A 15,782-nucleotide genomic window follows, 5' to 3' on the forward strand; every position below is an offset into this window, starting at 1 on the left:
TCACGTAAGTATTTTCATTCAGCAATAGAAAATAGCGCCAGATTGTGTGTCTGTGGAACAATTGCTTACAGCCCCATGGATTGGGTTATTCACGTAAGTATTTTCATTCAGCAATAGAAAATAGCGCCAGATTGTGTGTCTGTGGAACAAATGCTTACAGCCCCATGGATTGGGTTATTCACGTAAGTATTTTCATTCAGCAATAGAAAATAGCGCCAGATTGTGTGTCTGTGGAACAACTGCTTACAGCCTCATGGATTGGGTTATTCACGTAAGTATTTTCAAAAGAGAAGTATTATGCGATCATGCGCAGTATGTTTGTTTGTCTGTCATTCAGGAATGGTCTTAAAACGTTTAAGGAAACTGAAGCTACTACTGAAGTTTAGCCAAGAGAACAGTCATCATCAGTGTCAAGACGAATCCACTAGACTTATCATTTTTTCCCCTTCAGTTATTATCTTTCTTGTGTTTACATTACTGAAGATCTTGTTGTTTTTTTGTTTATTTCCTTTCTTCTCCGATATATTTTGATGTTCGAGTGAATAAGGAACTAACCGGAAGAGATACATAGGTCATAAATCATAAGTTGTTCAAATAAATGGAAAGTCCAAAATCAATAGATTCAAAAATAACACTGCGCAGATTTTGGTAATAATAAACTAAAAAACAAGAACTGCTGAGGAAGAATTGGATCACATATTATTTTTTCGTTATTTATATGAGTTTAGTTCGATTTGTTGGCTGAGCTTGTGCAAAAAGTTGAGGCTGTTTTAATAAGTTATTGTCTTTATGGTCCATGTTGTTTATTTATTGATCATAGTTCTTATTTTCAAACCATGTGTTATCTACAGCTGTTTATTTTCTTTAGTTCGCCAGAACTATCCGTTGATCATCTTTGTTGTGTTCGTGTTATGTTTTATAATGATAATGTTATGTTTATTACTCTTCTTTTCTTTACTATCTGTAATGCCTGTTTTATGTTTTAATTTTACAACATGGCTACTCAAATAGACCCTCTACTGAGAATGTTTAAGTCTAAGAGTTATACATACGGAGCTATAATAAAAACTTAGTAACTGAGCGAATGGTTGACGATAAGGTTAGTTTAAACATGAAGATAGATTCTGTACTACTACTGGAAAAAAAAAACGGATGTTTGCTTGGTTAATACGTGTCATGAAAATTGCAACGAAGTAAATGTATCACAGTTCTCAATAAAGGATATAATACACAAACATAACCACTTTTTTAAAGGGATGTGTAAGTTAGGGAGTGTGAAAGTCACATTCTTAAAAATATGGGTAAGTTAAAGGGTGTCAAGTTTACAAAACATAACCACTTTTTAAATGTATGAGAAAATTAAAAGGAGTTAGAGTGATAAAAACATGACCTACTTTTTAATGGTGTGGGCAAGTTAAATAGTGTCAAAGTTATAAAAATATAACCATGTTTTTAATGGTGTGGGCAAGTTAAATGGTGTCAAAGTTATAAAATATAACCATCTTTTTAATGGTGTGGGCAAGTTAAATGGTGTCAAAGTTATAAAATATAACCATCTTTTTAATGGTGTGGGCAAGTTAAATGGTGTCAAAGTTATAAAAATATAACCATCTTTTTTTAAGGTATAGGTAAATTAAAAGATTTAAAATTTACACAAACATAACCACTTTTTGATTGGTGTGAGTTAACCAAACGTATTAGTAAATTAAAGGATGTAAGGTTACAAAAACGTAACTACATTTTTACAGACAATGGGTAAGTTCAAGATTGTCAAAGTTAGATTATACACACTAATGAAACCGTAAAACAGTGGTGCAGCCACACCGACGAATTCCTTTTCATGTGAGACATAAAATGGAGGAATAAATTAGTAAATAGTTGAAAGATAATATAGAAGAGGTATCTCGTTTTACTTCATGGATTTCTCGAATCGTTCCGGTATTCGAACTTGATGAGCCCAATCAGGCTAGACTTTGTGTAAATATGATGTACATGTTTTCATAAAGTTAAATACGAACAAGGTATAGATAGCATCATTTCAATCTAAATGAATATCCTCTTTATATAACAGCTTTATCAACACATACTGGTTATGTTATGTTATCTCATCCGCAGCAGACGTATTTCAAGAAACGATTAATTAGACACTTCGAACGTATGTCACGTATTCAAAATATCAGTGGTGACATCTTTACTTATGGAAAAGATCAGAATAATCATAATAATACATTCCACTCTGAATTCCAAAAACTAAAAATAATAATAATAATTCTCAACATAAGGAGTGAGGAACGCGCCACCACTATAAGTGTGATCAAAAATAAATGTTTTAATGTAAAACAATAGAACGTTTGAGTCACAAAAACAGACAACCGAAATACTACAAATGGCGACGAGGATGAGATTATAAGGCATCTTCTGGTGGATAATGACGAAGAACTGTAAAATCCCTTATATTTTCCAATCCATCAGAAAATACCAACATGGCAGAAGTATCAACAGCATTGACGCTATTTCCAGAGTGAGACTTAGGAAATGACCCTAACCCCCTGAAGAACAAGGACGAAGTATAAGGGATATATTCAATTGTTTCAAAATTACTTGATAGCTTCAAATTTAGGAGACTTCAGGCGTAAGAGATCCACGTTATTACATTTTGTTGGTTCCGATGGTTATGACATAACACTGACGAAGCTGATGAGTATGGCTCAGTGGTCACCACGTTATTACATTGTGTTGGTTCCGATGGTTATAACACTGACGAAGCTGATGAGTATGGCTCAGTGGTCACCACGTTATTACATTGTGTTGGTTCCGATGGTTATAACATAACACTGACGAAGCTGATGAGTATGGCTCAGTGGTCAAATTGCTAACAGGTTCCATTTAATTAGGGATGAATGTTGAATTTCAAAGATAAATATTTCGACAGTATAGACAGAGCCACGACAAAACCAGCAATTCTTACCTGGGCCAAGTACAGTTAAGTGGTTAGCGTGCCGGAAAAAAACAAACAAAACTCGCAATCCACATTTTTTGGGCCGTTGATGCATTATAAGAGTGACGGTCAAAGTTCAGTCAATCTCTGTGTCACACTGCATGTTTGCATATTTTTCAACTGTATATATACATATATAAAAACATTTTTTCTAATTGATATTAATTACTTTTAACGATCTGTATAGTCATCCATTGTTATTTACCTTATTTCCTTATCAGGCCAACCTCTCCTATGTGAATTCCTGGAATACAATACCAGGTATAGGAAACGGTGTAGCCAAATGCCCTTTTGATCCTGATGATAACGCTACAGCAGTATGGGTCGGTAAGTTATGCTAGAAATCACTTTGAAATAATATGTGATAGATATTCTGAAAATAAGTTACTTTGAATTGCTAACGCTTCATTTCCTTCCCACATGTTATAGTGTCATTTATTTTCAAATGAAGAAAACACTAAATTTCTGAATACTGCTTGTTCTCTTAGTGACTATGTGCTGTGATTTTATTTGTTTATACAAAGATATGGATTTCACCCGTTTACTTCTACATTTAACAGCAGTATAAAAATAGGCATTCTTGCTCAGCTCTAGAGAACAATTTAATAGAGTGAAAAGTTTAGGTTACAGTGTTACAATTGTAACTAAATAACGTTATGAGAATGTTACAGTCAAGTGAAATGTTTAGGTTATAGTGTTACAATTGTAACTAAATAACGTTTTGAGAATGTTACAGTCAAGTGAAAAGTTTAGGTTATAGTGTTACAATTGTAACTAAATCACGTTTTGAGAATGTTACAGTCAAGTGAAAAGTTTAGGTTACAGTGTTACAATTGTAACTAAATCACGTTTTGAGAATGTTACAGTCAAGTGAAAAGTTTAAATTTACATGCAGCTGTAATTGGACTTGTTATGATGCGCTAGAACACAATATGTTAAGACAAACTATTGAGAAAGCTTCAACTTTATGGTTCGGACGATGGACGAAAGGATTCACGTTCGCAAAAAATGCGCTCTACACTTTGGGGTCTTGGATGTGCTGTAAGATTGACAGTCTTATACCATCATTCAGTCAGACAAAGGAAGCCTAAGAAATAGCAGTTGGTGATGTTGCAACGCTCTTCCCTGTTGTCTATCAGCTTAAAATTAGGGTTGGTTATGTGCAGACAGCCGTTTTCTTCCTTGAAATTCTAAAACAAACAAAATCAACAAAAAACAACAAGTTGTAAACATTATTTGTCTACGTAAGCATCAGTCAGTCACGTTATTAGGCTTTTATGTTTCCTGACCTTGTAGAAAACGGTAATCCAGGACAACTAGCTGGTCTGTATAGTGGAACTGTGGCGGAGTTCAGTAAAGCAGACGCTGTAATTTTCCGGGCTGACCTGTACGACTTCTACACCAGAGAGAAGGTTTATCCCTTTCAGAGGACGATCAAGTACGACTCGAAGTGGTTAGATAGTAAGTGTTCTCTAAACAATAATTACTCTTCTGTCTTCAATATTTCCCAAGAGGCCTTAGATAACATACTTCATTTAAAAATCACTACCACGTAATAATCTGACACAAGTGATTTACAGTGTGAATGTTAAAATTACCAGTGTTATAGTTCAGTATTTATATAATATGATAATAATGTTTCAGCATTTAAAGTTCAGTGTTTGTATCAGGTATAGTAAGTGTGAACACTTACAATTTAAAGTGTTATGTACAGTATTTAGTAAAGGAGTATCACAACATATCTATCGTTTCTCGTTGTAAATACTGAACTTTAACTGTTGAAACTTTCTTGCTCAGTATCACCTATTTGTTTATTGATGCTTTACTTGTTATATATATTTTAATTAGAACCCGACTTCGTTGGATCCTATGACATAGGGGAACATGTATATTTTTTCTTCAGAGAAAATGCAATAGAACACATCAACTGCGGGAAGACAGTGTATTCTAGAGTTGCAAGGATATGTAAAGTAAGAACTTTATCAGTATGGGCTTTCTTTTTTTAACAGCACGAGTTTCATGATAAGCCTAGTCTATATTCTTTATGTTTTGTATATGGATTTTAAGTAGTAAGATAATATATTTTTCAATTTTGACTGTTTGAGAAACTGCAGTGTTCAGTGAAATAGTGAACAGTGTTAAAGGAATATGTAATTTTATCGCTATCAGGATTTGGCATAGTTGCTAAGCATGTCTGTTTTATATTATTGGTAAAAAAAAAAGATCCTGATACAAAATGATTAAATAATGTGTATTTTTAACTGTAATATAAGTTGTATTTGTAATGAAACACCTTATTTAAAATTACTTCTCAGTTGCATATAGCATTAATAGTGTTAGGACTAGTCCAGGTTCGTTTGACTTCAACACTTATGATGTCACTTGATGTCGTGTCCAAGAGGATCTTTTTGTCAATGAGAATTTCCAACTTACTTGGTGGTGCTTTCAAATATATGTAGCTATCTTGAATACAGACACAGTAGATTGGCTTTCTGGTGGTTTAAAGTATGTCTCAGTCATCTTGGACAAATAACCATCATACAGTGGGTGGAACCATCTTGGATGATTCCTGATGGTGATTTCAGACACATTTCAGCCATCCTGCCTGATTTTCTATGGACGACGACGTCTTGCACGAGTCTACTGGTGGCTTCAGACATTGTGCAGCCATCTTAAATTATCTCCACTGAGCTAGCTGTCCTGGCCTTGATGTAACCAGATTATTCATGGAGGGATGCTCTCCATCTCGTTTCGTCTTAATACTTTGTAGCGATTCAGAGAAGATTTCACCACTTCGTCAAAGCATCGTTCTTCAGTATGGACACCCAGGTTTTGTTTTACTGTCACTTCAAAAATGGCAGTACATTGGGTAGACAGTGATCATAAAAATACAATGGGGTGAAAATTTAACCACAGAGTGAAGATATTAAGGATATTTCGTTTCACACCATGGAGTCTTGGCCCAAAGCTTACGGGTTTTTTTTTCATGCAACCTATTTTCGATCAAGTAGTTGGTTCTGTATTTTTTCTTCTTCGCAGAAACTTCAATACCTTCCAAATCATCATATTCACCTTCTTTTATTTATATTCGTTTGGTTGTCCTGACGCATATTTATTTGTGAATAGGATCACATTGGAGTTATTGATAGAATGTTCATCTTGTTGAATAATCTACTCGATTTTTTCTTAAAGCCGATATAAGTTTGTTGTATGTTAAGCCTCTTTTTATGCACTTATATTATAGCCTAAACATATAGGTCTTATTGTGATGTCACTGAAACTGAAGTAAGTAATCTTGCTTATGAATACGATAATTTTAGATCACACTCTTCAGTAAATTATGTTTTAAAGTATCTTAGGAACAGTTAATAATAGTCATGAATCATCGGCTCTGAGTACTTATGATCCACTATTATGTGTCCTGTACCACTCGTAAGTCACTAATATCTTGCTCTGAGTCACTTATTATCCACTATTATGTGTCCTGTATCACTCGTAAGTCACTAATGTCTTGCTCTGAGTACTTATGATCCACTATTATGTGTCCTGTATCACTCGTAAGTCACTAATGTCTTGCTCTGAGTACTTATGATCCACTATTATGTGTCCTGGATCACTCGTAAGTCACTAATATCTTGCTCTGAGTACTTATGATCCACTATTATGTGTCCTGGATCACTCGTAAGTCACTAATATCTTGCTCTGAGTCACTTATTATCCACTATTATGTGTCCTGTATCACTCGTAAGTCATCACTAATGTCTTGCTCTGAGTACTTATGATCCACTATTATGTGCCCTGGATCACTCGTAAGTCACTAATGTCTTCCTCTGAATCACTTATGATCCACTACTACGTGTCCTGGATCACTTGTCAGTCACTAATATCTTGCTCTGAATCACTTTTGAGTCACTCATGCTCATTAATGCTAAGAAGATAAAAGTGACACATATTTCTATGTTAAGTCATTTGATGTTCTTCCAAACCTTTCTCATCACGCCAAACTGTGGAGTTTTTACAGAATACTTTACTGGAAACTTTAATTGTAAAAAACAATAACAAGTGGAATGGAAATGCTATGCAAGAAACGTAAGAAGAAGAAAATAACATTCATTGAATATGATAACCAAAATGAAAACAGTCCCAATAAGATATCTTTGGTAAGAATGATGAAAGCAGTTCTGAAAAATGTAGACGCTGTGAGTGTTGATAGATCCAAAGAAAGATACAGCTCCAATGAGTACAAATGTTAAACCAAAGTAATTATTAGAGACAAATTCAATTCCTTCTTAACCAGATTGACATATATTTACAAAGAATAGCTGAATATATTGAAATAGAAACAATCACTGAAACAAATAGATTAGCATCTGAGGCTTGAAAGAAGCTAAATATGTTATATATATACCAACCATAAGAAAACATTTGAGAAGATTAGTAAGAAGATGGGCTTTACAGCACTAGAATTGGATGATCGATTGCGGAAGTGACACTGTTTGTTTTAAGTGTTAAATTATCAGCATTGTACCTATCACAGGAATTGAACCCCTATTTTTAACATTATAAACAACAGTCACACAGATTAGAAATGGCCATCGATTTGGTAATTTATATAGACATTATTGTCAATAATTTTTTTCTTTGTTCACTTCTTTTCCTTTGCTGTATGTATTCAATTTATTCTCCGCTTAACAATCCCGAAGCTGCGTTTTGCGGATATTTTAGACTTTTAGCATAAGGGTGACATTTCTTAACAATGACAATTGGGTTACTATACTCATACCAGTTACAGTATTCAATTAATATAAAGTTCAGAACTTGAAAATTGTTATTAGGTTGCTGTAGTAACATTGAATGTAAGTATGTAATATTACCACTTGGTTGCTACCCACAACATCTCCTGTCACTATATATGTATATATATATATATATATATATGTATATATGTATATCACAATTACCGCTCGGTTGCTACCCGCAACATCTCCTGTCACTCTATATATGTATATCACAATTACCACTTGGTTGCTACCCGCAACATCGCTTGTCACTATATATGTATATCACAATTACCACTTGGTTGCTACCCACAACATCGCTTGTCACTATAAATATTTTCTAACAATAAGCACAAAAAATGTTGAAGATTTTCAAAGTTGCAGTCGTGTTGCTACAGTAATAATTATGATATTATACCATTAGTAATAGTGAGATGCTAGACTAAGCAGTGTGTGCTACGGAAATACTTTTTTATCACCTGTCCTAGACATTGCTTTAGTAACACTGTTGATTGTTAACCTCATTAGCATGGCGTTCATTTTAGACCGTTACAAGTTGTAAATCGTTCCGTCGAATTGTGAATCTTATTGTGACCCTAAACTTTTCCTGAATAAATCTCATGTGAGGTCTATAGCATGCTTTTAAAAATTAGTACATAATAAAGGCCTGAACAAAGTAAAGGTCTTGAGGTTGCTGAAATGACGCCGTTCCTGGTTGTTTGTTTTAAGCACCAATCTAACTGCGCTGTATCCACCACAGGTATTGATCCCCGAATTTTAACATCATAAACCCTCAGGCTTACCGCATTGTCTCTAGGGAGTGACACTGTTCTAATAATACAACTCCCAAAACGAATGAATAGGGATATACAAAAATAATTTATTGATTTACTATGCCAACATCAGATAGTTTCTGTAAACCATTTTCGATGATTTACACAGGAAATGACGTGACACGTTTTCTTTGCGAGCTTGATTGATTCACTAATGGTCAGGAACGTCAAGAGTTTTCAAAACATAAAAGAACAAAATATGATATAAGTAATTTCTTCCAGTATTCGGTGTACCAACGGTATCATATACTTTAAGGCTTACTGATTACAACGTTATACACTTGTCAGAATCTTCACACACTAAAAGTAACACAGTTGCATCATTCGTGCATCTCTCCCGGAAAACAGAGACATGCAAAGAACATATGCAAAAAAGTACGAAAACGTTTGAATTTTTTTACGTCTCTTCATATATCATGAACGTCTTTGTATAGCCTCATCTGGCCTTGTAATTCCAAATTATTCCAAAAACATCATTATTAGGTTCATGCTGAATCTAATATTAAATGTACATCAAACATTGATGTTATTGGTACTGTTACGTATCTGGTCGTTTGTTAATTTCCCATAGAAATTCTTTCCGAGAAACTTCAGCGAAACAAGTCCTTTCTTAATTAAAACTATTTTATTCTTTCTCGATACAACTTTGTAATACACAGAATTTCCACAGTCACTTTAACTTATATATTTTTATAAACACACGCTATAATTCACAGCGATTCACACACTTTAGTTACGGTGCCTACTGTTTGCTTGACTCAATTATCAATTATTTCTCTTCAATCTATCTCCGGCTTATATACTAAAAAAAGAGGGCGCCTAGCAAACGCTGGGACGTTCGTGAGGTTGCCCGATAAGTCACGATCTTTATAGAAACTCCAGTGTGCATGCTCCCAGCGTCGCGTGACTTCCGCTGTCGTAACAGTACGTTGTTCAACTGTGACTTTCTACAAATATTGGGCGGAAAACTTATATCATATACACTAAGCTTTATGCATTTTTAACAAATGCCCTGTGTTTATTTTTCAAAAGAATCTGACTAATGTCTTTCTAAGCATCTTATTTAAGTCACGCTATAATCTTGGCGGGTGTGTGTATATGTATGCATAGAAAAATTAGTACTTAAATATTACATTCTCATTAATAATGACATTGGCTTTACTTTTGAGGTACCGAAATATGCGATCGACATGAGAAATATGCTTGTTATATAAACCAGTAGTTATTTTAACAGAGAGAAAGACATCTTATGAATAACACCAAATATGGTCGTGTGACGTCTGCCTAAACAATATTAAAGTAACACTTTTCAACTACTACTATTCTAACACCAAACATTGTTAGGTTACGTTCTGCCTAAACATTATTAATGTTTAACAACTATTTTTAAGCATCCTTAATCTTCGACTGCCTAACAATTCCAGGAATAATGAATTTAATTTTTGTATTATGTATCGTCAACATTGTTGTAAGTTAAACCATTACGATATTTTACTTTCTTACAGAAAGATACAGGTGGAAAAAATATTCTTAATAAGAACTGGGCATCGTTTGTGAAAGCACGGCTCAACTGTTCAATACCAGGGGAATTTCCATTCTATTTCAATGAAATACGTGAGTAAAGATTTAATATTTATTTAAGTAAGTTTATTTGGTATTTTCAGTCTTAAAGTCGCCTTACCCAGTGTTCATCCAACACCGGGCACATATCATAAGGTGGGTCATTATGTAATATGCCCTGGTTTTTAGAGGTACTGGCGGAAGTAAGACCCAAATCGCGTTGGGAGTACACCGTCTATCCAGTTTCACCTCAACATCGCTGACCTCACATGATTAAGTAAAGAAACTGAGTATATGTAGGTGCTCTAGCCCACAACGTCCCACATCTTTACCACCTTTTGCTGTCTGCAGCCAGATGTGCGGTACATAGTTACGTCTTGGTAACCAACACGCCAAAGAATGGGAGTTTTGTTTTCTTCTATTTCCACTGTGAACTGGACCTAGTCTATTCAATGGGTTTGTGAATTATGGAAACTTATCGGTACTGTATGACAAATTATGAGTGTAATGTGTGTGGCCATATCGTAAATATATTATCTGAGCCAAATCCTGGGTCTTAAGAGCGGCTGCTTTGAGGGCATTATCTTCGAAATGTTTCATATGGAGATTTATACTGAGTATCGGTGGGAGTTCATGACTAAGTACTTTTGTTGTTGGAAGTATATATCTTCATGTTAGAAGCGAGTTCTATTATCAAGGAGATTGTCAGTTGGATGCCTTTATTCAGATTTCTGTTGACAGAGCATCTGTAGGGTTTCAAGGATTGGTACGTTCGTGAATTAGTTGGATATATTGAAACTGATCGTTATGGCTCATGTCTTGTATAAATAGTATTCCGACTACTGCTGTGTGTGTTGTATCCCAGCCAGCCTGATGAGTTCTGCATTGAGCAAAACGCGTCGTCGGCAACAGAATTAATGTGAATATGTTTTGTAAGTTATAAAATATCTATCTAATGGGTGACATCAAGAATCTCTACAGTTAACTATGGGATAGATCGGGTTACATTGTTTGTAAATTTTAGGTACACCATAGATGTGTGAGGTGATACTATTGTATATTGTTAGTTGCTTTACTGTTTCTTTTTTTATGTTTCTTACAGAATTAGTTGATTTTTATCTGTGTTATGACAGATTGTTGTGTCCATTTTCAACTACAGCTTGGAGCTTGATGGCGTATTCTCCTCCGTCCATGATTACAGAGGTACTGGTAGAATTGTTAGGATGTTATCTTCCTCTAAGTTCCTGAGTGCTATTTTTCTGATAGGGTGGCATTGTAATAGGTTAACGCTTCACGGCTTTCTAAACTTTGTTTTGATTGTGAATTATTCTTTTTCTTCTTCTGATAGGCTGTAAATTGTGTCTTTTATGGTTGTAGCTATATCTGTGTATTTTGTTATGTGTTAAGTTTAGTCCTTTACTTTGTACTCCTTTTCTGGCTGCGTTAATAATCATCTGTTTCCGTTTAGTGCTGTGGATTTAGTTGTGTGTCTGTAGTGGAAGGAGGTTTCTTGTTTTGAGAATTAATGAAAGAAGTTAGTTTTTTTATGCGAATTTTCTTTTTACGTGAGTGTGTTTGTTCTTATGAAGTTTGAATAGCTGTGAATTCTTAATAGAGTCTATGTTATCTGTTGTATTATTACTCCAGATAGATATTGTATTGTGTTTATTTATTAGGTGACATTCGATCTTGTCTTAGAACATGGTTTTATTTAAGTTTCTGAGTTAATAATTCATTATCTTAACTAAATATATTGAAGATACATTACCATTAACGGTTAAAACATTATCAAAACCATTAAGATAGTTAGTATATTATACATCCGTTGCAGACAAGTGATAGACATTCTAACAAAAGGTTCCCAGGATCAAATGTTGGCTCCTTCTGAGGAAAATTAGTACCAAAAACGTAACATATAAACTAATTTGTACCTAGTAGTAAAAATAATAAAATAGTAATTAGATTTAGACTATCGTAAAGTTTACTAACAATGACAGCAACCAATATCCGAACGCCACCACCTTGCCGTGTTAGTTTTGTATATATATATATATATATATGTATGTTAAATAAGCGGAGTTTGGTTTAAGTTACATGAATTATATCTATTCAGTTTACGTTCTACTAATATCATAAAGTTTAAGTTTACGTTCATTCTTGCTTTACTCAGTTGAATTAGGATTAAATTTGGATTACTCATGCAAAAATAATGTCCAGTTAGGGATTAAAATGAGCCAAAGTTTAAATTTATCTCTTTTAATATGAGTTGGGTGTGTTAATTTTAGTTTTGTTACACTAAAAAAAGTCGTAAAATTACTGAGTTTGGTTTAAAGTTTCAGAAGTAAGTGAATTTACTACTACATTCTAGTTAAAGTAGAATACGCGATTTTTCAATCGTTTTCTTTGAAATCAAATCAGGGTCGCAACATTGTTTTCAAATGTGGGGGTGGAGGACTGATGTTATGTGCTTTATAAGAACGTCACTCGTCTCAATGCATATTTTAAATTGGTTTTTATTCGGTTTTAGTGCAGCTGGTAAGCTTATCACGAAACGAGTATTATTGCTGTTGAAATATGAGGGGATAACGGCCATTAATCATGGTGTCAAGGAACATATATTCCTGTATTTTGAAAATTCCACTTGTAGTTTTTGATATAGCGCTGAACCTGGAAATACATCCATAAGAATGAACCGCTGAGACGCATTATTTAGTGAAGATATGCCCCATTTAGTACCATGTTTGTATTTACTTTCTATAATAACAGTAAGAAAACTGAAACCGTAAGTATCATCATCATTGCAGGACCGCCAGTGACCCAGAGTAACTGTGAGTGATCTGAAACAGAGTCTATAATCACTGAGTATTGTCGTTGGCTTTTAGAATTGTTACCGCTGTGGTTCCACCATTGGTATACTATATTACTTATTTATTGTTGATTTAATTAAAATTACTGGTTAGATTGTTTAAATATATCAAATATTATTACGTTTTAATCGTATATGTTTATTATTATTCTTGTATTATAGTGATTGTCTTGCATTGTTAGCTTAATATATGTATTTAGGACTAATCTAAATCTCTTAAGCTGACCGAACCTCTTGAGTATCATTGGGATTATAGCCAAAAATATCGTTAAAAGCGAAGTTACTCAACTGATGAACTAATGCATTCTAATCTTAATAAGTTGGAACGTAAGACAAATATATTTAATTAGCTACAAAGTTTGTCAGTTTGGTTCTAGTTTCGTTCTATGTACATAACTTTCTCTGATCAGAAGTTAATATTAACTGATTCACAGTAACTGTGATTAATCTGAAAGAGAATCTGGCACATAAAACCTGTAATTCAATTAAATCGGCCCCGCCACCGCTGCGGTTCTACCACTTGCGCAAAGTAATTATTATAATTTTAAAATATCTAAAAATCGTAAAGTTTATGGTTGTGTTGTACGTTAGTCCGTGGAAGTGTAGTTTCATGGGCTCACTTCTCATTGTTTCTTTCAGAAAGCATCTACAAACTACCAAACGACAACAGTAAATTTTTTGCTGTATTTTCAACATCCATGTAAGTCTCTCTCTGTTTGTGTTCTTACTTTAAAGAGAAATTTATGAATATGATTATACACACCACTGAGGAGTCGCTGTTTTTTATCCATGCTCAAGACATTACTATTGCAGAATTCTTTTGATTGCGAAGGAGCTTTGAAAGTGGTCTCAACAGATACTGACAATGAAAGTCATTATATATTTTGATTTGTAAACATTTCTACAAATAAGATGAATTGTTTAATAAATGTTAAACTTTATCTTTCGATACGTGTGTAGAAGTTATCCAAAGAACAAACAAAACCGTCTATAAATAATCACTTAGTGCATCCTAGCAAATTTCTGTGGACTGTTATTTCTTGTGGATTTCGCGCAAAGCTACACGAGGGCTATCTGCGCTAGCCGTCCCTAATTTAGCAGTGTAAGACTAAAGGGAAGGCAGCTAGTCATCACCACCCACCGCCAACTCTTGGGCTACTCTTTTACCAATGAATAGTGGGATTGACCGTCACTTTATAACGCCCCCACGGCTGAAAGGGCGAGCATGTTTGGTGTGACTAGGATTCGAACACGCGACCATCAGATTGCGAATCGAGCTCCCTAACCACCTGGCCATGTCGGGCCCTTCTCTGGACGTTAGTTCAATAAACAAGTATATTTCTTTACCTAATACTGTAAAAAGATGTTTTGTACATAATAGGATTTAACTAGACTCTATTTACAACATAATTATTTACACGAAAAATGTGTTTTTGTTTAATAACAGCTCTCATATTTGCTGAGTGCATTGTCAGGTTATTTTATTTCTGTACGCGTTGTTAGTATTTTAGTTTTTAACTGTGAATACTTGGATTAACTAGTTTCTGTTGTCGTTCGTCTAGGAATGGATTGATTGGGTCGGCCATCTGCACTTTCAGCTTGAGTTCGATTGAAGAAGCTCTGAACGGGAAGTTTAAAGAACAGATTACATCATCGTCAGCTTGGTTACCCGTTTTAACAAGTAGAGTTCCCGAGCCGCGGCCCGGATCGTGTGTGAACGACACACAAACCCTGCCCGACGCCGTTTTGAACTTCATAAGAAGTCACCCCTTAACAGATTCAGCCGTTACCCATGACAACAGAAAACCAGTATTCTACACTAAGGATGTGCTTTTCAGACGATTGGTGGCTCAAAAACTTGAGATAGATGGCATTGAATACACCATCTTTTATGCTGGAACAAGCAAGTTTCTGTCGTTTAGACATCTATTTTATAGTAGTAAATGTGCAATAACAAATATTATAAAACAGATAAACAAAGGCGCCCGGCAATACTGAGCTTAATAAGTAATGTCATAAAAAAAAAGAGTTGGGCTGTCCCCTTTCACTATTTTGAGCCGAAACACACGAAACGTTCGTCTGATGCAAAGGGTATCATTAAAGGTCATTTTCGTGTCATCTTGACGTATTTTGGTACCGACATACTTGCTTAATTGAGACCTCATTTGCTGCATTAAAATGGTAATGTTCAAATGGCTGCCAAACTCGAACAGTTCGTTTACTCATTTAATCTAGATTTGAGGGGGTCTACCTAAGTTAGTCTACCAAATGTCACCGCAATTGGTTCAGCCAGTTCCTTACAACTTGTGACCACCATTTGAAACAGATTTGTTCGTCTGTCTGCGACACCAGACAGACGAACAACTCTGTTTTAAATTTAGATATCTATATCTCAGCAAATTAAACTTGATTTCCCCACTTCACCAATATAAAATAAGTGATAAACCTCTAAAGTATTTCATGTTTGATACTGATAAAATCTATAGATAATTCAGCAAAAAAAAAAAAATATTCAGCATTAAATGTCCTAAGTGGAATCATCTCGATCATACTCAATCATCAGAATGTTAGCAAGGGACGTTGTTATAATCTGTTTTAAAGTAATTTCTACAATTAACTACTTGTTACGTCTCCGTTTGTTAATTAACTTTCCGTAACTTCGTTCCGACGAAACTTTAGCGAAACAAGTCCTTACTTAATAAAACTGGTTTATTCTTTTCGAATATAACTTTACGATACACTTAATT

General features: G+C 34.5%; 1 protein-coding gene across 3 annotated transcripts in view; it reads left to right on the forward strand.

The window, feature by feature from the left end:
* The window catches only part of LOC106474939 (semaphorin-2A-like), a 30,432-nt gene that overhangs the window by 3,629 nt on the left and 11,021 nt on the right, over positions 1-15,782 (forward strand). The window contains exons 1-7 of one of the 3 annotated variants that reach the window (XM_022403194.1): positions 75-93; positions 3,220-3,325; positions 4,295-4,459; positions 4,847-4,968; positions 10,115-10,223; positions 13,675-13,735; positions 14,598-14,938. In XM_022403194.1, the coding sequence (XP_022258902.1) occupies positions 76-93; positions 3,220-3,325; positions 4,295-4,459; positions 4,847-4,968; positions 10,115-10,223; positions 13,675-13,735; positions 14,598-14,938 (922 nt within the window). In that variant the 5' untranslated portion in view covers position 75. Of the gene's footprint in view, positions 1-74; positions 94-117; positions 183-3,214; positions 3,326-4,294; positions 4,460-4,846; positions 4,969-10,114; positions 10,224-13,674; positions 13,736-14,597; positions 14,939-15,782 lie in introns of those variants that run through there. The other 2 variants (XM_022403193.1, XM_022403192.1) reach the window with 2 other exon arrangements.

This window comes from Limulus polyphemus, unplaced genomic scaffold, assembly GCF_000517525.1.
Source record: "Limulus polyphemus unplaced genomic scaffold, Limulus_polyphemus-2.1.2 Scaffold7881, whole genome shotgun sequence".
Taxonomy (NCBI): Eukaryota; Metazoa; Arthropoda; class Merostomata; order Xiphosura; family Limulidae; genus Limulus; species Limulus polyphemus.